The sequence below is a fragment of the Dipodomys spectabilis genome, unplaced genomic scaffold, assembly GCF_019054845.1.
Source record: "Dipodomys spectabilis isolate Male_0828 unplaced genomic scaffold, ASM1905484v1 ptg000140l, whole genome shotgun sequence".
NCBI classification, from domain to species: domain Eukaryota; kingdom Metazoa; phylum Chordata; class Mammalia; order Rodentia; family Heteromyidae; genus Dipodomys; species Dipodomys spectabilis.
The window spans coordinates 30,945,432-30,970,576 of NW_024870817.1; the positions used below are offsets into that span (position 1 = coordinate 30,945,432).

General features: G+C 38.7%; 1 protein-coding gene across 4 annotated transcripts in view; it reads right to left on the minus strand.

Moving 5' to 3' along the window:
* Poc5 (POC5 centriolar protein) overlaps positions 1-25,145 on the minus strand; it is a 39,480-nt gene that overhangs the window by 9,289 nt on the left and 5,046 nt on the right. For 2 of the 4 annotated variants that reach the window (XM_042690918.1, XM_042690922.1), the window contains 8 exons: positions 21,407-21,545; positions 18,684-18,767; positions 13,977-14,179; positions 11,831-12,007; positions 9,169-9,273; positions 5,891-6,070; positions 4,309-4,462; positions 1,113-1,384 (listed from right to left, as the gene is read on the minus strand). In XM_042690918.1, coding sequence (XP_042546852.1) covers positions 1,113-1,384; positions 4,309-4,462; positions 5,891-6,070; positions 9,169-9,273; positions 11,831-12,007; positions 13,977-14,179; positions 18,684-18,767; positions 21,407-21,545 — 1,314 coding nt within the window. The remainder of the gene's footprint in view (positions 1-1,112; positions 1,385-4,308; positions 4,463-5,890; positions 6,071-9,168; positions 9,274-11,830; positions 12,008-13,976; positions 14,180-18,683; positions 18,768-21,406; positions 21,546-25,145) is intronic. The other 2 variants (XM_042690919.1, XM_042690920.1) reach the window with 2 other exon arrangements.

Consider the following 25,145-nt stretch of genomic DNA (forward strand, 5'->3'; position numbering starts at 1 on the left):
CTAGCGCTCTACCATTTGAGCCACAGCGCCACTTCCGGCTTTTTTCTTTTTGCTTATGTGGTGCTGAGGAATCGAATCCAGGGCCTCATGCATGTAAGGCAAGCGCTCTACCACTGAGCCACCTTCCCAGCCCTGTTCCTTTCTTTATTTCAAATACAATTAAATATTAAAACCTAGTCTAAGCTGGGCATCATGGCTTCTTAGGAGGCTGAGATGTAGAGATCTAGGTTTGAAGCCAGCCCGGGCAGAAAAGTTCATGAGGTATGGTTCATGTAGTACAGTACAAACCTCATAAGCATGAGGCACTGAGTTTAAACCTCAGTGCTGTCAAAATAAACATAAAATAAGGTAAGAAAATAGATAATCCAGATGGAATCACTAGGGTGTTAGTGATGTATCTGTATCCAAGAAAAGGGAAAGCTCTTAGTTGAATAGAAAAATATTTAAACATATTAGTCTCCAATGCCCTTGAAAAATATACATTACTTTGTTTGAACCAAGAAAAATCAACTCTTTCTAAAATTAAATCTATTTTCTTGAATAGTTTTAAAAAGTATAAAATAAAAAAGTACCTTTTGTTTTAGTTATCAGGATTGTGATAGTTCTTTGGGGTTATTATTTTTCATTACAAAGGAATATTTTAGCTAATTTGTCTTGAGTTTTTTCTGTGGGTTGGCCTAAACACCATGTATATGTTATTCTCCACAGGAGAATGTTGAATTAAAAATAGTCAATTTAGGGCTGGAAGGTGGCTCAGTGGTAGAGCGCTTGCCTTGCATGCCTGAGGCCCTGGGTTCGATTCGTTAGTACCACATAAGCAAAAAGAAAAAAGCCAGAAGTGGCTCAAGTGGTACAGCACTAGCCTTGAGCTGAAGAGCTGAGAGGCAGCACCCAGGCCCAGAGTTCAGGCCCCACGACCAGAACACCCCCTCCCCCCCCAAAAAAAAATTCAATTGACAGGGATGTAGCTTAGTGCTTGCCCGTTTTGACCCCAAGCACCATACACACACACAAAGTAATATTCCCCACCAAAGATCATCATAACAAAATATCCAATTTATGGATATTTTTGAACCCTTTCCTAAGGCAATGCTTGCACAAATGACACTAACCATGTCTTCCTGGGCAGCAGGAGCCACAGATCCCATGTTGAGCACAGATACGGGAACGTGAACAGAAGAGGACGATGTAGCTGCAGTGGAAGTCATGGAAGTAGCCGAGGGGAGCACTGAGGAGCTGGCCAAGCCTCCTGCTGCTGAGGAAGGAGCTTGTAGCTGAACTGCTGAGGACATGGCAGCAGCCGTGGAGACATCTGAATGCACCGAGCGCTCTCTGCTCTGAACACTAGGCATTCCCTCTTCCTTGCTGTTTGCGAATTCCAGTCCTAAGAAGTGGAAATTCATTCCATTACCAGTGTCCTGAGGTAAGATTACTATTCTCCATTAAAAATAATTATATAATGGCTATAATCTAGACCTACAAAATGTACATATTTGCCACTTATTTCTATCAACTGTTCAATTAGTAGTTATTAATTGGTTAATACTAGTCTTAATCACTAAAGACTTTGGACCATTCGTTCATCAGGTGAATGATAATGGGTGATTTGCTCTTACATAAAATTAAGTGTATTGCCATAAAGTAACTATTACTTTAGAAATACAATACAGGTAATCACACAGAATTTAAGGATTATGTGCTTTTACATTTCATACAACTAACATGGTAAATGGCCTGGGATTTCTAGCTTTACAACTATTTTCTGTCATCTTCATTTCCATCTACTGCTCCTATCCTAACAAAAATAATTTTAATTCTTGACTTTCAGCAAGTAGGAAATCAATAAGTAAAACTAAAATCTTCAAGGCATGGGTTCCTGCAGGTTGATTATACAATCTAGTAATAATGATTAGCTGTCTGGAGAGATACCACATACATAGGCACTGTTTTTTTTTTTTCTCTCTCCCTTTCCCTCCCTCCAGCTTCCCCCATCCATCCATCCATCCATCCATCCATCCATCCATCCATCCATCCATCCACCCACCCACCCACCCACCCACCCATCCATCCATCCATCCATCCATCCATCCATCCATCCATCCATCCATCCATCCATCCATCCTGGGGCTTGAACTTGGTAAGTAGGCATTCTATCACTTGAGCTAAGCATCCAGTCTAACTTTAGAGTACTTTCCCTTCAGAGTAAGAGTCTGGTTACTTTCTACTTAACACTATTTCTGTGACATCAATCAACAGGGTAAAGGTTTGAAAATTCAATGAGATATTTCTGACTACTCAATCTAGAACATTATGTAGGCTCTATGTTTAAATATTTCTCAACATTGTTTCTCTTTCCCACTCAAAATTTTGAGCTTTGATCTAAATCTTAAACTGCCAGTATATACACTAGAATGTTTATGCTTATTAAAAAGTTTTAACAGTGGTTATAGTGCTTAACCTCCAATGATGAAATGGATTACTATAACATATTCCGGATAAGTCTTAGCATGCTTTTGATGAACAGTGATGCTGAGTATCTCTAAGGTGGGAGCACCAGGAGTTTAAATCAGTACAAAGGACAAGTCTGGACAGGCACATGACCAGATCTTGCCATTGTGAGCAGATTTGTAAGTTTTTTAAAAATCAGATAACTGTTAAGTTTAATCACTATTCTAGCTTTAACTGAGACCCATTTTTTTCAGCTGTAAAGTGTTTTATCTACTTTGCATAAAATTCTTTTAACAATTGTCAGAAATCATTTTAAAGCCATTTTTATTGTCATTTTCTACCCTTATTTACACTCTATAGATTTAGGAGAATGAGGATGTAGGTGAGTTGTAGAGTGCTGGTCTGGATTTGCTCACTAGCATGTCAGAAGGAATAGCAAAACTAGAATGACTAGATAACACAAGGTTCTCTGCAGATCACAGTCTGCAGAGAAGCTAGCATGCGTGTGCTGCACACACACAAAATCAAACATTTATTTTAATCTAATAAGACAAATGCATTAGAGGAACCTGGCATTATTAAAAAGAGCAGAATAGGGGGAAACTGGGGGAAAGTAAAGGAAGGTGTGACATTGTTCTAAATGAAATGTACTCATTACCTGTCTCATGAAATGGTAAACTCTCTGTATACCTCAATAATAATAATAAAATGATATATATATATATATTTTTTTTGGGTCCGGTCATGGGGGCTGAACTCTGGTCCTGGGCGCTGTCCCTCAGCTCTTCAGCGCAAGGCTAGCACTCTACCACTTGACCCACAGTGCCACTTCCAGCTTTTTCTTCTTTTTGCTTACGTGGTGCTGAGGAATCGAACCCAGGGCCTCATGCCTGCAAGGCAAGCACTCTACTACTGAGCCACTTTCCCAGTCCCATAAAATGATATTTTAAAAGAAGTACATTATAGCTGGGTGCTGATGGCTCACACCTGTAATACTAACTACTTACGAGGCTGAGATCTTAGGACAGAGGTTCAAAGCCAGTCTGGGCAGAAAAGTATGTGAGACTCTGATCTCGTATTAACCAACCCCACAACACTGCCCAGTAAAAAAAGAAAAAAAAAAGGCTGGAAGTGGAGTTGCAGCTCAAGTGGTAGAGTGTTAACCTTGAGCTAAAAGAAGAAAAAGCTCAGGGACAGTGCCTAGGCCCTGGGTTGAAGCCCCAGGACAGGCAGGCACAGGCACAGGCACACGCGCGCGCGCGCGCGCGCACACACACACACACACACACACACACACACACACACACACACACACGTGGTTTATAAAAATAGTTCAATATTTTAATGTCAGAAAAGATTAGAAGCAACTTTTTTTCTTAAAAATTGAAAAAGTTAAAAAATATCTAATAGCAAGATGTGATTAAAACCTAAATATCTGGGCTAGGAAGGTGGCTCAGTGATAGAGTGTTTGCCTTGCATATATGAAGCCCTGTGTTCAATTCCTCAGCACCACATAAGCAAAAGCATGCAAGGCAAGCACTCTACCACTGAGCCATCTTCCCAGCCCCTAAATTTAAATTTTTAAGATGATAAATTTATTAAAGTGATAAACACACTGTTCCTATGTAAACACACAGGCTTCTTAAGTTTTTTTTTTTAACTTGTGTACCTATGATGTAACAGATACAACTACAAATGATCTAATTCTCATGATACATTTAAAGGTGGATGTAATACCCTTGAACTAAAAATAAAGTTCTGATAAGACACATCACTGCAGAATAGTAAGTAGTACTATAGACCTACCCATCAATTGAAATCAAATTCTTTTTTGAAAATAGTCTTCCATGAATTACTAACCTGTATCATTTTTGTTTTGAAACATAGTCATGGCTTCGAGATTTAATGCACAAACCCCCCTCATAAAAGCTTTCTTCATGGAATCTTCAAAGTGCTCTTTTTCTTGCTGCAATTTTTGAATATCAGCTTTTGAATTTTCCAAAGCTCCAGATAACTAAAATCAGAAGAAATAAATATATATACACACATATTTGAGACATAAAGAATATTACTGTTAAAAATTATATATTGTGAGGTTATTCTTATATGAAATAAAAGAACAGTTCTTGCCAACTACCTTTCATGCTATGTGACTCATTGTACAAGTTAGGTCTCCAACCAATCATTTTCTTTTTCTTTTTTGTGGATCATGGGGCTTGAACTCAGGGCCTGGGCACTGTCCTTGAGCTCTTTAGCTCAAGGGCACTGTCCTTGAGCTCTTTTGCTCAAGGCTAGTGCTCTACCATTTTGAGCCACAGTGCCACTTTCCAACCATTTTCATTCCCACAAAATCAAGATTTACATAAGTGGAATTTCATAGCAGTCCCATTGAGGACTGCTATTGTGTTTTCATTACACAAAATACATATCATTTTTTATTCAAAAGCTTTCATGTACTTTTGCATAAGCCATGGACAGTCCTTATCCCCTCAGGGTAAAAATAATTAAATGCCTATAATATGAATAGAATTAGAAAAAAAACAACTATCTACAGAAGCCTAAAGAGACTGTATTTTTTTCATGCCACTTTCCATTATAGAAAACTATTTGTATTACAAAATTTACTTTTAATATTAAGAATTTAGTGCTGCAGTGAACATTTTCTTTTAACATTTGATTGCATTCTTTAGAATGGTTTTTATATCATTTTGAGTCCCAAATGCTTTTCCAAGGAAACAATGCTAATTTTACTATTAAAAGTCAAAGGAGTGCTGGGTGCCAGTGGCTCACACCTGTAATTCTAGCTACTCAGGAGGCTGAGATCTGAGGATCATGGTTCAAAGCCAGCCCAGGCAGGAAAGACAGTGAGACTCCAATTAATCACCAAAAAACTGGAGGTGGTGCTGTGGCTCAAGTGGTAGAGTGCTAGCCTTGAGCTGAAGAGCTGAGGGAGAGTACCCAGACCCAGAGTTCAAGCCCCACAACCCACAAAAAAAAAAGTCAAAGGAAGGTTGGGTACTGGTGGCTCATGCCTGTAATTCTAGTTACTCAGGAGGCTGAGATCAGAACTGGTTCAAAGCCAGCCTGGGCAAAAAAGTCTGTAAGATTCTTATCTCCAATAAACTACTCAGAAAAGGCCAGAAATGGCTCTGTGGTTCAAGTGGTGGAACACTAGCCTTGAGCAAAAAAACTCAAGTATATAGCCTGGGCCCTGAGTTCAAGTCCCAGGACTGGCACAAAAGAAAAAGTCAAAGGGAAATAATTTCAACTTATATTTTATTAAACTTAAGAACATAGTTTATTAAATATGATAAACATTTTTATTTTGAATTTTTCTTCTTAGGTATATAAAGACTAAAAAAAAAAGAAGGCTAATGATAAACTGATAGTGGCTATGATGCTCCTGTTTTGAAAGAAAGGGACAATTTAAAAAAAAGTTTACCATAGCAATCTTGTTTTCATAATCATGTGAAATCTGGATGCAAACTTCTTCGGCTCTTGCCTGACAAGCTCGTTCTACCACCTCCTTCCACTGCCTCTGTACTACGGAGTGCCAGCCCTTCCAGACTTTCTTCAGCAAGGTTCGCTGGAAGTACTGATCAGCTAGTTTGCCTTCATAAATCTAAAAAACAGGAGTACAGCGGTAATGGCAAATACATTAGTTAATACGTTTTCTGGCACAGTTACACTGGCAAATGTGTTAATACAGTAAACATAGCACAGAGGGAGTGTATATAAGTTATTGTTTAATCTGTGCAATCATATCACTCTTGACTTGCCCATGGAAAAACAGGTTAAGTGACTTGGGTCACACAGTAGAAAGGAAAAGCCAGTTTGATTTCACAGTCTGGGATCCTACTCATTACATCATGGCTTACCAGAATCAATCAAGTTAGGGAAAACACCAAAATCCAAACCAAAACCCAATGGAAGAAAAGGACTTTTTAGCTAAAAGAATGCTGGAAGGCATAAAGGCCATGGCTTCAGATGACTGTTTTCCTTTCAACTTAAATGCCACCATCATAAACAAGGTTAGTAACTCTTACACTTTTCTATTACATAGTACCAAACTGACCCAAATAGGGAACATATATCATTTATCAGAGAATTCTTGTGAAATAGTTTTAATTCCCACTTTTCCTAAAAACTAGCTCAAAAGTCATGTTATCGCAAGTATTCTAGCCAACATTTTTAAAGAAATTTTTGCCAATACTGGGACTTGGTACAGGTATAGGTCCCTATACCACTTGAGCCATTATTCTAGCCAATATTTAAACTAAATATTTACTCATTATGGACCATCTAACAAATAACTTTGAAACTATGGAAAAACCAGCCAAGAGTTGGTGGCTTAAATGTCTACTCCTAGGACTCACGAGGTTGACATCTGAGGTACAAAGCTGGTATAGGCAGACAAGTCCATCTCCAATTAACCAGCAAAAAAAGTGGGCTGGAGGTGTGGTTAAAATAGTATCATGCCAGTTCTGATTGAAAAACTGAGAGAGAGTGCAAAGCTCTGAGTTCAAGCCCTATAACTAGCAAAAAGGTACAATGATTTTAGGGATTAATATGGAATTTGATTTATTGCAGTTAATAAAAATGAAAACACTAGGAAACACTTTTTTTTTTGTCAGTAATGGGGCTTGAACTCTGGGCCTGGGCGCTTTCCCTCAGCTCTTCAGCTCAAGGCTAGTGCTCTACCACTTGAGCTACAGCGCCAATTCCAGTTTTCTGTGGTTTTATTGGAGATAAGAGTTTCACGGACTTTCCTGCCCGGGCTGGCTTTGAACCATTATCCTCAGATCTCAGCCTCCTGAGTAGCTAGGATTACAGGTGTGAGCTACTGGCATCCGGCTTTTTTTTTTCTAACCAGTTGAGGGTCTAAACATTGTCCCTGAACTGCTTTACTTATAGCTAGTGCTCTATCACCTGAGACACAGATTCACTTCTGGCTTTTTGGTGGTTTATTGGAGATGAGAGCCTCATAAACTTTCCTTCCCAAACTGGCTTCCAATGTAGATCCTCACATTGCAGCTGCCTGAGTAGCTAGGATTACAGGTGTGAGCCACCAACACACAGCAGGAAGCATTATTAAAAACAATTCTATGTGTTTGTGACTTTAAGTATCACTATCCCACAATATTGTGAAATTTATGTGATCAATCACAATAAAAAATTGCTAAAAAATAAAACAAAGGAGTCTTAAAAAAACACCAAACAAAAACAATTTTAGGATAATAATAGTATTTAAACTAAACTCTTAATGCAGAGGTACCTCTGTAGGGCTCACTTGAATATGAAAAACTAACACATCCCTTATAGCATGGGTTTCTATATTTTATCTTCTATGGCATATATATAATTTCGTCTTTTTTTTTTTTTTTTGGGTCCGGTTGTGGGCCTAAACTCTGGGCCTGGGCGCTATCCCTCAGCTCTTCAGCTCCAGGCTAGCACTCTACCACTTGAGCCACAGCGCCACTTCCCAGCTTTTTCTGCTTATGTGGTACTGAGGAATTGAACCCAGGGTCTCATGCATGCAAGGCAAGCACTCTACCACTAAGCCACCTTCCTTCCCATCCCCATGAAGATAGGAATCTTTAAAGAGGCTGTCTTGTTTACTTCCCTTGTTTCCTAATGTGAATCTAATCTTTATCCACTTGATTCTGTATAAATATGATAAATTTAAAACATAAAAGATGAAATTATGGGCTGGGAAGATGAAATTATGAGCTACATCCTAGCCCTACTTACCATTTTTGATACACTAATTTTCTCTTTTCTTTCTCTCTCTGTTATTTTTGAAACTAAGTCTTGCTATATGGCCCAGGCTGACTCTGAATTCACAAGCCTTCTGCCTCAGCCTTCCAAGTGCTGGGGTAACAGGTATGCCTGACACCTCAATGTTTATTATTCTCTCAGCTTACCATTATTTACTAGCTCTTATTTAATGAAAATACAGGATGCCTGACACCTCAAAGTTTATTATTCTCTCAGTTTACCACTATTCTGATATCTTTATTTAGCTCTTATTTAATGAAAATATAGGATGTCTGGGTTTAAACTTTTTTTTGAGAGTCTTGTTTTTCCTAGGCTGGCTACAAACTCCTGGGCTCAAGAAATCCTCCTGTCTCAGCCTTCTGAGTAAGTGGAACTATTGGGAATGTGCTACTACATCTGGTCAGAAATTTTAGAAATAGAATACAGGAAGCATATGATACATTTAACATTATAAATTCATTTTCCATGTAAGCATGTCTGAAGTCCAATCTGTTTAAAGAGGTTCAATTATCTATTATTTTAGCATTTATAAGTTAACACAATCTTTATTAAGCCACTCTAAAGCAGCAAGTAGCATATGATAATATATAACATATAAGAATATGAACTATACTTATGATACTGTATGTCTATAAATCAGAGAGATATTTTCTCAATTATATTAAAATAAATACTAATGGGGGGGTGGGGGGAGGATGGGATGGGAAGGGGAAACAAAGGAGGAGGCTACAATGCTTGATAAGAAATGTACTCATTATCTTGCCTATGTAATTGTAACCCTTCTGTACAGTATTTTCACAATAAAAAAAATAAAATACAAGCAACATTAAGTCATAAGCACATTTTGACTTGTTAGAAAATGAATCTTTCTTTGATAAGAGTTAAGCTCCCTTTGAGCTTAGGTATTTGACTTCCATTACTGGCCTTGTCTTACTCACTTACGTCCTGTCTGAATTTGACATGGTTAATTCGCCAGTGGAAGAATGTCCTCATCAACTCTATCCTTTCCTTTTGCTTGGCTAAGGCATGAGACAAGCTGGCAATCACCTGCAAAGACCAAGTAACACAATTATTGTGATAGTGCAATCATAGCAGTTGGTAAAGTGACTTTTCCACATGAAAAAAAGCTAAAGAGAATAGCTATGGATCTCTACTATATTCATACAAATTAGCCTTATCATTTTTCTTGTATAGTTTTTTTTGTAGTTCACATTGGCATAACAAGCCTTATTACTGTTATTAAATGCAAAAATCTGTAACTGGGGGCATGGCTTACGTAGTAGAATGCCAGTCATAAGTAAAAAAGCTGAGCAAGAGCCATGAGGCCCTGGATTCAAGACCTAGTATTTGGCACAAAAATCCAGAACAAAAAAATTAAAAAATGTTTCCCATGTGAATATAGTAAAACTTCAATAAAGAGAAACAAGAGGGAAATGAAATATTCATTGTGCATGTATATTGCTAATTACCAATAAAGTTTATGTCTTTGAGAATTAATAGTTATCAACATAATTCATTAAAAATTGTACATATATAGTATATAACTGTTATATATACAGAAGGCATTCATTAGACTTGTAAGCAGGCCAGGTTCTAATTCTTTCTAGCCCCAACCACTACCTTGGATATGGAAGTTTCTCAGTAGCAATTTAATGATTTTCTGGTCCCAACAAAATTATGAAAGCAAAGAACAGATATATTTTGATATTCATCTTCCACAGTAATATTCTTTTATAAAAGACATATCTTACACTAGATAAAAAGGTAGTCTGCCAGAAAATAATGGCTCATGTATGTAATCTTAGCCACTCAGGAGGCTGAGATATAAAGATCAAGTTTCAAAGTCAGCCTAGTAGAAAAGTCCATGAGACTCTACCTCTGGACTAAGCTGGTTGCAAGTGGCTCAAACCTGTCATTCTAGGTATGTAGGAGGCTTAGAACTGAGGATACGGTTCAAAGCAATGGATAGGGAAGTATATGAGATTCTTATCTCTAATTAACCTCCAAAAAACTGGAAGTGGAGTTGTAGTTTAAGCGGCAGATTATCAGCCTTGAGTGAAAAAGATAAGGGATAACACCCAAGCCCTCAGTTCAAACCCCCATATCAGTACCAATAGGGAAAAACACCAAACAAAGGTGTTTGCCAGCTGCTGGTTTGAGACAGGGTCTTGCCATGAGTACCAGGCTGGCCTGGAACTCATGATCCTTCTACCTCTGCCTCTGGAATCCTGGGATTACAGGCATGTGCCACTACATCCATCCCTATCCTTTTTATAGAAGAGTAAAGGGTACCCATTCTAAGATAGCAAATAGATTCTATGTTGTAGGTTGCATGGTGACAGATGGCTGTTATTTTATTCTTTATTCACTTTCATGAACTGAAGTAATGATCTATGTACTTTGTGTGATACTTAAAAAAATTTAAAAACCTTAGAACAGAGTTTTGAAAGTAATAGAGAAAATATTAGTATTCACTGTTTCAAAAATGCAAAGTATATAAAATGTTCAACTTATATCATACCCTCTAAAAGCAAAAGAAAGAGTCTACCATCTTCATGTAGCTCATTAGAACACCTGATACCACTTCTGCAGGCAATAGTTGTAGGGTCTGCCTGAGTCCCTCTTCTCTGCAAGCCATCACCCTCTTACTTATAACCCATAAATGGCTGGAGGCTCAGCCGGGCACAGACCTGAACTTGACCCTCAAGTTAGAAGCTCATAGAAGGTGAAATAAAAGATGTCTTCTACATTTATCTTCATCAATGAAAGGACATATCACAGACAGGATGTGAGAGGTTTAAAATGTCCATCCCAGGGGGCTGGGAAGGTGGCTCAGTAGTAGAGCGCTTGCCTTGCATGCATGAGGCCCTGGGTTCCATTCCTCAGCACCACAGAAGCAAAAAGAAAAAAAGCCGAAAGTGGCGCTGTGGCTCAAGTGGTAGAGCGCTAGCCTTGAGCTGAAGAGCTGAGGGACAGCACCTACGCCCAGAGTTCAGGCCCCATGACCGGACCAGCTTCCCCCCCCCCCACCCCCACCCCCCCCCCGGGGGTTTAAAAGTGGAGAGTGTAGTTTCTTAACATTTTATTAAGGAGGTTAGGATAAAAAGATTAGGAGGAAAAATCAAGTCTTACATTTAGGAGAGACTCTTAAAACACTAAGAACTCTATAACCAGAAGTGAAGATAAAATGACCCAATACTGGCATGTCTGATGAGAAGAACCAATCCTATGGCTGTGTACTGATTTTACTCTCAGTTTCTCAGTGACTTGCTCTTCATCTCTCTCTCTCTCTCTCTCTCTCTCTTTTTGTCGGTCATGGGGCCTGAACTCTGGGCCTAGGTACTGTCCCTCAGCTCTTCAGCTCAAGGCTAGCGTTCTACTACTTGAGCCACAGTGCCACTTCTGGCTTTTTCTGCTTATGTGGTGCTGAGGAATCGAACCCAGGACCTCATGCATGTGAGGCAAGCACTCTACCACTGAGCCACCTTCCCAGCCCACTCTTCATCTCTTGTGTAAGCTAAATAATGATTAGTTTTTGGAATGCATTTTCTAGCAAGGTATTTTCTAAACGTCAACGAAAAGGAGATATAGTAAAACAGAAGACCTCATCTTTTCTCCCAATGGAAACCTCAAAGGCTCTCTGCAGCTCCTTTAATTCAGTGATTTGGCTGAACAGCTGCTTTATCTGTGCTGTGTGCTTTTCTTTCTCTTTCTTCATCTCCATTCGGTGCCAGTCAATAAAATTAAGTCTCCACTTACTGAGTTCAGAGATAACGTTTGTCTGAAAGAGAAATACATTGACACTTAAGTTTGTTCCTTGATACCTCTTCTTAAACCTGAACTGAAGAAAAGATGATGTATGCAATGCACCTTCAACAACCATTCTTTCACAGTTCACTACAGGAGGGACATTTGTTGTTATTAAAAAAAACCAAAAAACCCCCAAAAAACCAGCAATGAGATTTTTGAGAAGTCTCAAAAAGTGTAAATGCATGTTTCAACACCAAATTTAAATTACTTGACTACTCAAAAAGCTTATTAAAATTTTATTTATTATTTTAGGAATCTATCTACTCCCTATCCCTTAGGCTGCTTATCCATGTACCCTCTGAAATAAAACTCTCGTTAACTTGTGGCTGTTTAAAACATTTAACTGCATTTGCTGCGTTTCTATCCATTAGAGTCATCTAAGGAATCTTTTTGTACATTTACCAAGTTTGAAATCTGGGCTTGAAAATGTAATAGTACAGTAAGGTAAATGAACAAATGTACTTAATAAAACAAAACAAAACAAAATATTTAGGCTTCCTTAGGGAAATCCCTTTGTTTGTTCAAGGACTTGACAGTCCAAATTAAGATAGGACAAGTGAAAAAGACAGGAGGATCAGGCCTGGCTGAACATCATAACTGGGAGTTTGTCCTGATAAAGGTTGTTGTGCTTGTGGAAACCATGGAACCTGGAGCCTTCTTCCCCCAACACCTACCACAATAGCCACCTTATGACAAATTGCTCTTTTCACCCTTATCACTGGAACACATGAAATATAACATATACATACATAAAAACATATTTGTTAGATATATGTATACAAAATCCCTAAAACAAATATGGTTAACTGAACTATGAGACAAATTTGAACGTCTCATAGAAGTATGAAATGTAGCTAGGAGGTGGGGGCTCACATCTGTAGTTCTAGCGACTCAGGAGGCTGAGATCCAGGAATCATGGTTTGAAATTAGCCTAGGGCAGGAAAGCCTGTGTGAGTCTTATTTCTAATTAAACAGCAAAAAGCCAGTAGTGGAATTATATGGCTCAAGTGGTACAATAACAAAAGCTAAGAGGTAGTGCCCAGGCCAAATACAAGACCCCGTATCAGTGTGTTCAAAGCTAGTGTTCTAACATTTGAGCCACAATACCACTTCAGGCTTTTCTGAGTAGTTTATAGGAGATAAGAATCTCAGGGACTTTTCTGCATGGGTTTTGAACCGTGATCCTCAGATTTCAGCCTCTTGAGTAGCTAGAATTACAGGTATGAGTAGTCTTGAACTCCTGAACTCAAGTGAACTTTTAATATAAAGGATCCTTGGAATGACCTATTGATTTGAAGCTATAATTTAATATGAACCAGGATGATTCTATGTACATTAAAGAATGAGAAGTGCCAGACGCTGGTGGTTTATACCTGTAATCCTAGCTGCTCAAGAGTCATTAGGATTATAGGCATAAGCCAACAGTGCCCAGCTGGCTTTTTTTTTTTTTTTTTTTGCTGGTCCTGGGGCCTGAACTCTGGGTCTGCACACTGTCCCTCAGTTCTTCAGCTCAAGGATAGCGCTCTACCACTTGAGCCACAGCGGCACTTCCACCAGATGGCTTTTTTGATGGTTAATTGCAGATAAGAGGCAGCCTTAGAAGGCTGAGATTTGAGGATCGTGGTTCAAAGCCAGCCCAGACAGGAAAGTCCATGGGACTCTTATCTCCAATTAATTATCAGGAAACAGGCAGTGGCATAGTGGCTCAACATAGAAGAGCACAAATCTTGAGCCAAAAAGCTCAAGGACAGCGCCTAGGCCCGGAGTGCAAGCCTCACAACTGACAAGAAAAAAATGAATAAGAAGCACACAGATTGAGATCTGTACTGAGCTCAGGGCAATCATTTTTTTTTGAAAGTATAAGAAGCATAATCAGTATAATCAACAACAAAGCTATCACAATGCATAGTAAACAACTGTAAATAAACAAATTCAATTACCTTAAGACCTGAACTCCAAAGATCAAGCACACTCTCCAATTTCTGAAGGTTTTCATCAGAAACAAGATGATCTCCTGAAACTGTTTTGTGGGTTTCTGTGTGAGCAGAATTAGTGTCTGTAGATGAAGAGTCATCTAAAAGATGGGAACTGAAAAAGTCCATGACTGGGTGAGATTTCCTTGGTGATAACGCTGGTGGTGATCCTGGAATAAAAGAACAGTTTGTGAGAAAGACAAACACAGCAAATGTAGCACTCTTTCCCTCGTGTGGAATTGTAGACCTTAAAAAAAAAATGACATGAGTGTAAAATGCAGGGGATTATTTTGAGGGAGAGGAGCCAGGGAGAGTAAAAGAATAGGGTAAAAAAATTGATTAAACAGAATAATGAAACCCACTGAAAGTTGTTTAAAAAGTGGGGAGGGGAAGTGGCACTATGGCTCAAGTGGTAGAGCCCTTGCCCTGAGCTGAAGTGCTCAGGGACAGCGCCCAGGCCCAGAGTTCAAGCCCCAGACCAGCCAACAACAACAACAACAACAACAAAAGGTGTGGAAGGTCCTAGAAATGTGGCTAGAAAGTAGTAGAAAACCTGTCTAGCAAGCTCAAAGTCCTGAGTTCAGTCCCCAGTACTACCAAAAGAAGGAGGGGGAATGGAAGAAGAGGGGAAGGAGACAGGAGGTGGGGAAAAGGAGGGGAGGGGAAAAAAGAAAAAGTAATAGAAGGAATAATTTTGATCAAAGTATATTATATGCATATATGAAAATAGCACAATAAATCTCCATGCTAATTTAAAAAAGGAAGAAAGATCAATGCCCAATGCTCTTTACTTGGCTTTTTCTACTCAAGTTTAGTGTTCTAACATGTAAACTACATCTTCACTTCCAGCTTTTTCCAGGTTAATTAAAGATTTTTTTTTTTTTTTTTTTTTTTTTTTTTTTTTTTTGAGGTCTGGTTGTGGGGCCTGAACTCTGGGCCTGGGCGCTGTCCCTCAGCTCTTCAGCTCAAGGCTAGCGCTCTACCACTTGAGCCACAGTGCCACTTCCTGCTTTTTTCTTTCTGCTTATGTGGTGCTGAGGAATCGAACCCAGGGCCTCATGCATGCAAGGCAAGCGCTCTACCACTGAGCCACCTTCCTAGCCCTAGAGATAAGATTTGTATGGACTTTTCTGCCCAGGCTGGTTTTGAACCTTGATCCTAAGGTCGCAGCCTCCTGAGCAGCTAGGATTACAGAGATGAATGACCAGCAACCAGACTTTATTTTCAATTTCAGTACTGTCACCAATTCAGGACTGACTGGGATGGCTACAACTTTCCACTACCTCTCAACAGATGACTTTTATCCCAACAGATAATGTCTGTCTTTACATATCCAAATCTAGCCTGAGCTGTATTATCATATTGACTTAACTTTTTTATATTCTTGCAATAAAAATGTTAAAGAATGAGCTTTTCTAATACAAGCTACCTAAGGAGTAGGTATTATAATCTCTGTTTTAATGACAAGGAAACAAGCAGAGAGAGGGTTAAAAAATTGACAAAAGCCAGAGTTGTTGTATACAGGTTATTATTGTTTTATGTTTAACATTGGGATGGTGTTAAATAATACAGCTAAGATTGAACAATATAAATAGGGGCTAGTCAATAAATAAGTGGGCTAAAGACTTAAAGAGAAACTTCTCTGAAGAGGAAAGATGGCCAATAGACATATGAAGAAATGCTCAACCTCTCTAGCCATAAAAGAAATGCAAATCAAAACAACATTGAGATACCACCTTACCCCAGTTAGAATGGCTATAATCAAGAACTCTAATAACAACAGATGCTGGAGGGGATGTGGACAGAAGGGAACCTTACTGCATTGTTGGTGGGAGTGTAAACTTGTTCAACCACTTTGGAAAGCAGTATGGAGGTTCCTCAAAAGACTCTACCTAGAGCTCCCCTATGACCCAGCAATCCCACTTTTGGGCATTTACCCAAATGATCACAAACAAGACCACACTAAAGCTACCAGCAAAACTATGTTTATTGCAGCATTATTTACCATAGCTAAGATATGGAACCAACCCAGATGTCCCTCAGTATATGAATGGATCAAGAAAATGTGGTATATATACACAATGGAATTCTATGCCTCCATCAGAAAGAATGGCATTGCCCCATTTGTTAGGAAATGGAAAGACTTGGAAAAAATTATATTAAGTGAAGTAAGCCAGGCCCAAAGAAACATAGGCCCCATGGTTTCCCTTATTTGCAATAACTAGTATATGTATGAGTCAAGCAGAAAAGGTCAGATAAGTTGCTGTTAGGCGAAATGAACCCCCGAGATAAGTATTCAAATGTTTTTTCTTTCATGTGATTGTTTCTAACATATTTATAAGATGATTTATTTGTTGCTTTGTATGTCCCTTCCCCACGATATAACCCCTGTTTTCACTGTATTTGATGTTGGTATAATTTGTGGAGGGGAAGGGAAAAAAACACATCATTGAAATAGGGATATGGGTGGACCCATTGCAACAACGAGATGTACAAGTTGTTATATTGAAAAACGAACTTTACAACTTTGGCTGGGGGGGAGGGGAGGAAGGCGGGGGAGTGGGGAGAAAGGTGGGAGGGTGGAGAGATGGGAAGGGATGGGAAGGGGAAACAAAAGGAGGAGGCAACAATGCTTGATAAGAAATGTACTCATAGGGCTGGGAAGGTGGCTCAGTGGTAGAGCGCTTGCCTTGAATGCATGGAGCCCTGGGTTCGATTCCTCAGCACCACATAAGCAAAAAAAAAAAAAAAAAAAGTAAGATCCTTGGGGCTGGGAAGGTGGCTCAGTGGTAGAGTGCTTGCCTTGCATACCTGAGGCCCTGGGTTCGATTCCTCAGCACCACATAAGCAAAAAGAAAAAAGCCGGAAGTGGTGCTGTGGCTCAAGTGGTAGAGTGCTAGCCTTGAGCTGAAGAGCTGAGGGACAGCGCTCAGGCCCAGAGTTCAAGCCCCACGACTGGACCAAAAAAAAAAAAAAGAAAGAAAAAGAAATGTACTCATTATCTTGCCCATATAATTGTAACTCCTCTGTACAGTATTTTCACAATAAAAAAAAAGTCATAAAAAAATAAAAATTGTACTTTACAACTTTTGGCGGGGGTGGGGTTGGGGGTGGGTGGGGAGGGAAGGGGATAGTGGGAGAACAACAAGGGAAGGGGTAACAAGGTTTGGCAAGAAATATACTCATTGCCTTACTCATATAACTGTAACCCCTCTGCAGAGCATCTTCACAATAAACTAAAAAAAAATTAGCGGCTAGCCAAGTTATAAAAACAGCCCAGATGCCCTTCAATGAATGAATGCATCAAGAAAATGTATATAATACAATGTAATTTTACTCATCCATAAGGAAGAACAGTATTTCATCATTTACAGAAAAATGGATGAACCTGAAAAAAATTACGTTAGATGAAGTAAGTCAAGGCCACAGAGAGACAAAGGACACATGTTTTCTCTTATATGTGGAAATTAGATCTAATATATAAATATATATGTAAATATACACAGGGTCATATCCATATATACATAAATATATTAATTAGAGCATGGTATATGCAGGTGAGAATTCCAATGGTGTAATTCCTTTGAACAAATAACCTATAGTCTAACAAAAGGAAAGCCAGGAAACTGGAATTTAATGTATTGGGTATAGGGTAGGGGTGAGGTCAAGGAGGGAGGCAGATGGATAAAGAAAGGAAGAATATAGTCATCGTACTCAATGTATGTGGAATGGAAATAGTAAAATTGAGGGGTGGGTAGGGTTGGGAGAGATGGGGGAGGGATGCATTGTATAAACAAACTGGTGTAGAACTGAAATCCCTTTGTACAACTACTTACAGGTAAATAAAGGCTAGCAATTTCATTTATCAAATACTGCTGTAACAAACCTGTTAGCCTTCAGCATGTAGGTGAGAAATAAACAGATCTCCCTATTCAAAGAGGTGGGGAACAGTCAAAGCCAGAATCAAAACAAGCCAGACATGTCTAGGTAGGAACATCTGAATTTGGCTCTGTGTTTTTAAAACCGCTTTAACACTGCTAATCTTGTTTCAACTGATACAAGGCAGATCTCAGGCTCAACGAACCACCCACACAATATTTAGATAAAATTAGTGATTTTTTTCATTATGTTTACCATTGCTTTCTTATTATAGTAAGTGTATATTCATTTTATGTTATCAGTGAAGGAGAACACAGGAGGTAAAAGACATTGCAAAGATCATTACCTCAGTACACACAATGCCCATAAGCTGGCAAGTAGATGGTTTGCAAAAGACTGACATTGGCCAAACTACCTAACAGCCCAAAAGTCTTTAAAAATACTTGTCTGCTGGTTCAACTTTTAGAGTGTCACATAATTGTACTATCTTGGGAGTATCTTTTTGTTGTTGTTGTTGTCAGTCATGGGCCTGAACTCTGGACCTGGGTGCTGTCCTTCAGTTCTTCAGCTCAAGCTACCACTCGACTACTCCAGCCATGGTGACATTTCCTGCTTTTTCTGCTTACGTGGTGCTGAAGAATCAAACCCAGGGCGTCATGCATGCGAGGCAAGCACTCTACCACTGAGCCACCTTCCCAGCCAGAAATAGTATCATTTAAAAATCTTGCCAATAAATAATATGTGGCAGTATTCCTCCTATTACATAGATAATATTGATCAAGCTGAAAGTCATACCGCTTGTCCTTAAACGGCCGGAAATAGGAACATCATAACCTTTTCCAACTTCTGTTCCAGTTTCTCTTACTGTAGGGCAACTTCCTACCAAAAAGAAAGTTTAAAAAAATTAAATCAAACTACTTGGTAAAAATTAAGTGCATATTAATGATACAACATAAAAGGTTTCATTATGTGACATTCTTCATATATGCATTTAATATACTTTGATCTTCGATCATATAAACACTTTACCCTCTCCCCTATTACCCTCTCTTTCCCTACCTCCCACTTCTTCTGGTTTTCTTCTCAAATATTGACCCACTTACTTTTTGTTTTTGCTGGTACTGGGGCTTGAACTCATGTCCTGAGCACTGTCCCTTAACTTTTTGCTCAAGCCTAACACTCTATTACTTGAGCCACAGCTCCACTTTTTTTGGTGGTTATTTGGAGATAAGAGATTCAAGGACCTTCTTGCCTGGGCTGGCTTTGAACCATCAGTCTCAGATCTCAACCTCCTGAGTAGCTAGGATTACAGGTGTGAGCCACTAGCACCAGACTCCCATTTAATTTTTTTTTTAACCAAAAATCTAGATTCTATCTATGAAAAAAAACATAGTATGGGCCCAAGTCCGGTTTATTTAACAGGATGACCTCCAGTTTCAACCATTTTTTCCAAATATGATTTTTGTTTTTTTTGTGTGTGTGTGAGAGAATTCAGGGATTTTCATATCTCTCAGGGATTTGCTTATTAGATGTTCTGCCATTTGTGTCCTGACTCCAGCCCTTTTTGCTTAGGTTGATTTTTAGATGGGGGCTCCTGTTTCTGTCCAGCGTCAGCCTGCATTATAGCCCTTCTAGCTATGGCCTCTAAGTGTAGCTGGGATCCCAGATGTGCACCACAATGCCTAGTTTGCTGAGATGGCGATCTCATTAAATTTTTGTCTGGACTGGCTAGGAACCATGACATTTTGACCTCTGCATTCCAAGTATGTGGAATTACAGGTATGAGTCACTATGCTAGAGCAATTTATCCTCATGTCTAAAAATTACTCCATTTCTATATATACCACATTAAAAAATCCTTTCATCTGTCCGTGGGTATCTACACTGATTCTATAGCTTGGTTATTGTAAGCAGAAGGATACAGAGTGCAGGTATCTCTATCGTATGCTGACTTTGATTTCTTTGGAAATATACCCAGAAGTGGGATGGTGGGATTATATGGTAGCTGTAGTTTTCATATTGAGTCCAGTAGAAGTATAACATATTTTGTATAAAGGCTCCTTTTCCCTACATCCTTACTAGCATTTGTCATTTGTATACTATCTGTAAGACTCTTTTCTGTTCCTTTGTGCTGGTCCTGGAGCTTGAATTCAGGGCCTGGAAACTGTCCCTGAGTATTTTTGTTCAAGGCTAATATTCTACCATTTGAGCCACAGCTCTACTTCCAGATATTTTTGATGTTTAATTGGAGATAAGTGTGTCACAGACTTTCCTTTCTGGACTGGATTCAAGTGGCAATCCTTAGATCTCAGCCTTCCAAGTAGCTAGGATTATAGCAATGTGAACCACTGGCGCCCAGCTGATTACTTTGAAATGTTGGAGCTAGCAAAGTAAATTGCCTGAGCTGGTAACAGCGTACAAGAGTTGGCGGCGGAGTGGAGACAAGCTTTTGGTAAGACCCTTAAAGGCAGAGAGGTATATGGGGCTATAATATAGATTTGCCTGCTTAAATTGACAAGAGTATACAGCACTTTTGAGTTTGCTCAGTAGGAACTGTTAAGGTACTCAATGTAATAAGAACATTGAGACCACTGATGCAGAATGAATAAATCCATAGTTCATACCTCTTGAGGCAAATAAATATAAGCAGAAAACTTTGTCATCATAAATTGCTGTTTTAAGGCTATGGTCCTGTAGTCTTTGTTCTGACGAAACAGACTGAAGACTGAAAAACCTTGAAAACACGTTATCTTAAGAGCACGAGGAACAGATACTACAGATGTGTTTTACTGGATACCCAGGAGCCGTCTGCCTCCAAAACAGCTGTCATGTACTTTCAAGGACAAGGATTGTTGGAGGAATGCTTACAGTGTGGCAGGTGTCCACTAATAACTGTGGCTGAACCTGGGGAAGAACATTTATGCAAAGAAGCGGTTTGGGATCTTGCACTGATCTTTACTGAATACCAATGGAAAGGCAGAAGGAATTTCATCCTTCCTTCTATGCTTTTTACACATCTATTCATGTACATTCTTTGCATCCTGGTTTGTAACAGCTCTCAATTCGGTGGCTGATAATCCAAACAGCCCACCATGTGCACATATCCTGCTGACCAAGTTTCCGTATATGGTCCATAGAAGAACTTAAGGGATTCTGAAGGTGTATAGGGACCATCTTTATTGTTGGGCCTGCCCATTAAGTTTTAAAGACAACCCTAGCTGACACAGAACTGTTGGAACAAGAATTGAGTTACAACGTATCCCACTAGGAGAGACAACTGCTACAGCATTTTTTAAAACTCTATTACTTTCCATAAGAGTTCAATGGAGTTCAAATAAAAACCTAGCTGTCATATAAGAACCAGAAATAACAGTGAAATGTAAGAAGATTCCCCGCATGATTTCTACACGTATCAATGACTGAGAAGAATCTCTAATCTGGAGAGCTATTTTTACATCTTATGTTACTGAGAAATTCAATACCTTTAATTGAGAGCTATCTTACAAAATATACATAACCTTGATTATGAAGCATATCCATTGTGGTAGGAATTCTAAGGTCTGGCACCACCTCTGCCCTAGGATGAGGGAGCTGTGAAGCCATGGATTCAATATTTGGAGTCACTATAGCATACCGAAGCAGTTCTTCATATTCTTCCTATAAGAAGCCAACAATCAATGAGGTATTATAATAGTTACAATGTTATAGTATATTCAATTACTAAGATTATTTTTTGAAATTTAGTTAATTTGGACAGAATGCACTGTGACTATAGTCTCAACTGCTTGTAAGGCAGATATTTGAAGGATCATGGTTTAAGGCCAGCCTAGACAAAAAAATTTTAGCAAAACCCCATCAAAACCATCTATCTGTCTTCCCAGCTACATAGGAAGATCATGGTCCAGGCCAGCCCAGGCAAAAATGTAAGAATTTATTCAGAAAATAACTAGAAAAAAGAGACTGGGGCATGGTTCAAATGGTAGAGCCTAGGAAGCATGAGGCCCTGAGTTTAAACCCCAGTACTACCAAAAAATTAATGACCATGATAGTCATACTCCTATCATAGCATGTGGTTTGAAGCCAGCCTGGGCAGGAAAATTTATGAGGCTCATATCTTCAATTACCAACCAAAAAGTTAGAAGTGGAGTTGTGGCTTAAGTGGTAAAGTGCTAGCCATGAGAAAAAATAAAAATAAAAAAAAGGGGCAGTGCCCAGGCCATGAGTCCAAGTCCCAGGACTGGCAAAAATCAACAAAAAAGTTTTGGTACTCTAAGTTTGAGTCCTTTGAGTACTTGTATGGCTTCTATAGCTACGATTAAAAGTTGAAAGAGGTAATATTATTTATTCAACATAATAAAAATCTATTACTTCCTTTCATGTTTTAGATCAGTTTAATTAAAGATAAGATATGCTATTAAAATAAAATAATAAAAGTAATTTTCAATTACTTTTATTCAAAGTCAGAGTTCTCTGGATACTGTGCCACTCAAATAAAACAAAAGAAGCAAACTAGGTATTAGGTTTATAAAACTGTGCTGGCTCCAGGTGTCAATGGCTCACGCCTGTAATCATAGCTACACAGGAGGGTAAGATCTGAGGATGGTGATTTGAAGCCTGTCTTGGCAGGAAAGTCCATGAGACTCTTATCTCCAATTAGCCACCAAAAAACTGGAAATGGATCTGAAGTGAGTGCTATCCCGAGCACAAAAGCGTAGGGACAGTGCCCTTTGAGTCCAAGTCCTAGGACTAATACACATACAAAAGCTGTACTGGCTTTCTGTCACCCCCTAACTTTGAAAATACATTTGTCAAAGTACCTTAGCTAATTTTTGTTAACCTTATTAGAAGAAAATGTCACAAATTTGAGTTTAAAATATAAATCTATATAATTATAGTGCTATTTAATCTGCTTTTTATATTGGAATTTTAAGTAAAACTGTTTAAAGTATGGGTTTGTGCTATTCTGTCTGAAAACTTCTAGGTAACTAAATGTAAAAAAATGACTTGGTTTGAGTTTCAACTTAAATTTACTTCCTTAACCTGCATATTTATATGTACTACCTATCAGATGTAACAGATACAGATTTTCAGTATGTATTAAGGCTAATGACAGAAGGGAATCACAGATATTTGAAAGAGAACCTTTAGAAGAGATATCCACCATATAGGCCCCTTCATACTGCAACAATCAATTTTGTTAATGATGTCCCCTTCCTGACAATAATTACCTGAGTTATAAGGTAACATTTTTTGATGGACATCAAAAGTCAGTATTTTGCATCATGGTTACCACTGATGCAGAAGGCTCATAATAGAAAAAAGATTATTTAGAACATCACAAAACTAAATTTTATGTTGACAGAATATTTACAGCATTAGTTTTTCAAGTACTGAAATAAAGTTCTGAATAGTTCTATAAGTTGGAGTCCTACCCAAAGTATTCTCCAGTTCCTAGAAACCAAATGTGTGAGTTGGTCCTAACAAACTATGTAAAATGTCGTGTATTACTATCTTATGTCTAACAGCATCCATTTTCCCTTTACTACTTGAAATGCAAGGTTTAGTCTGAGCAGAAGGCTACCCAGCTACATTTCCCAGCTCCCCTTGTAGCCAGACCTGATCTGAATGTTAACAACTGCAGGCCTAGTTCCTCTCCCCATGGGCTAGGAGTGGTAGTAAGCCAACACTTCTCATACAAATACAATCAATCCTGGGCACAGCAGATGACCAGAAGAGAAGAGACAGGTCTTTAGCTGAGCTCTGGACCACGTACCAGCTTAGACTAGAACTAAACTCCAAGGTATTCACCTAAGACATTTTTACTTGCATTTTATTAAAGCAACTAAAAACAACAGTTACATTTAAAAAAAAAAAATCATAGTAAGTTTCTTTCTGGTGTTACTAGGGTTTGACTTAACATACTTGCTAGACAAGGGCTCTACCACTTGAGCCATGTGCTTAGCCCAAAGTAAATTTTTATTTTAGTTAAGAATATATAGAAGTGTGGCTGGTATAGACTGAATATTGGAGTCTAAGATTTATGTTAAAGCCATAATAGCCAGTGCAGCTGTGTTTAGAGATGAGGGCTCCAAAGAAATAATTAAGGTTAAATAAGGTCACAGGCTGTAGCCCTCATCAGATAGGATTAATGTTCTTACAAGAAACAGCAGGCCACTCTCTCGAGCACACACTACACCAAGGTCACATGTAAGCCAGAAAGAGAGCTCTGGCCAGAAACTGATTCTGTTGGGGTCCTGACCTGGGACTTTAGCTGAGAAAATAAGATTTCTATTGTTGAAACCCCCAACTCTATGGTATTTGTTGGGATAATTGAATAGACTAACATGATGGTTTTTTAATACTCTGAAAGCCACCACAACGTTTTAGGATCTTTTCTTTCTGGTAGTAATTACAACAAGAGTTAGCCAAATACACTTGGCTTAGTCAGTGTTAGCTTATTCTACTACCCCTAACTTACAGGGAGGAGAAAGTAGAAGTCAGTGGCTTTACATTGTGGCTTCCCTGGTCTGACTTCCTAGATCAGAACAGAAAGAAGGAACTATCTAGACATATTACAAAGTTCCCACAGAAATCAGTACGACTTAAAGAGGAAGAAATAAGTGGGTATATATCAATCATGGATATTCTAACTTAATTTTAAAAAAGATTTTAAAAGTCAGTTAGACTACATATATTTGAGCCATAAAACATTAAATTTATGATTGGTGTTTGTAGCCAATGTTTGGACTTACTATTTATTTATGTTGGTCATGGGGCTTGAACTCTGGGCCTGGGTGCTACCCTTCAACTCTTCAGCTCAAGGCGAGTGCTCTACCATTTGAGCCACAGGGCCACTTCCGGTTTTCTAGTGGTTAACTGGAGTCTCACAGACTTTCCTGCCTGGGCTGAGTTTGAACCACAATCCTCAAATATCAGCCTCCTGAGTAGCTAGGATTATAGGCGTGAGCTACCAGCACCCGGCTTAGACTCTGAATTTATTATACATATAAAAGTAGATATTATTTTGTTATTTTAGATATAATTTTAACATTTATTTTACATTTTTTATTATTTTATTTAGTGTGTGTATGTAGAGGAGAACATCAATACCATGGCCTAAACTCAGGACCTTGAGCACTCATTTAGCTTTCTTGCTCTAAACATGAACTACACTTTCAGCCAATTTTATGTTTCTAGTTCTGGAATCCCAAATAATAATACTGCATCTAAAGGAAAGAGAAGATATCACTTTAGTTC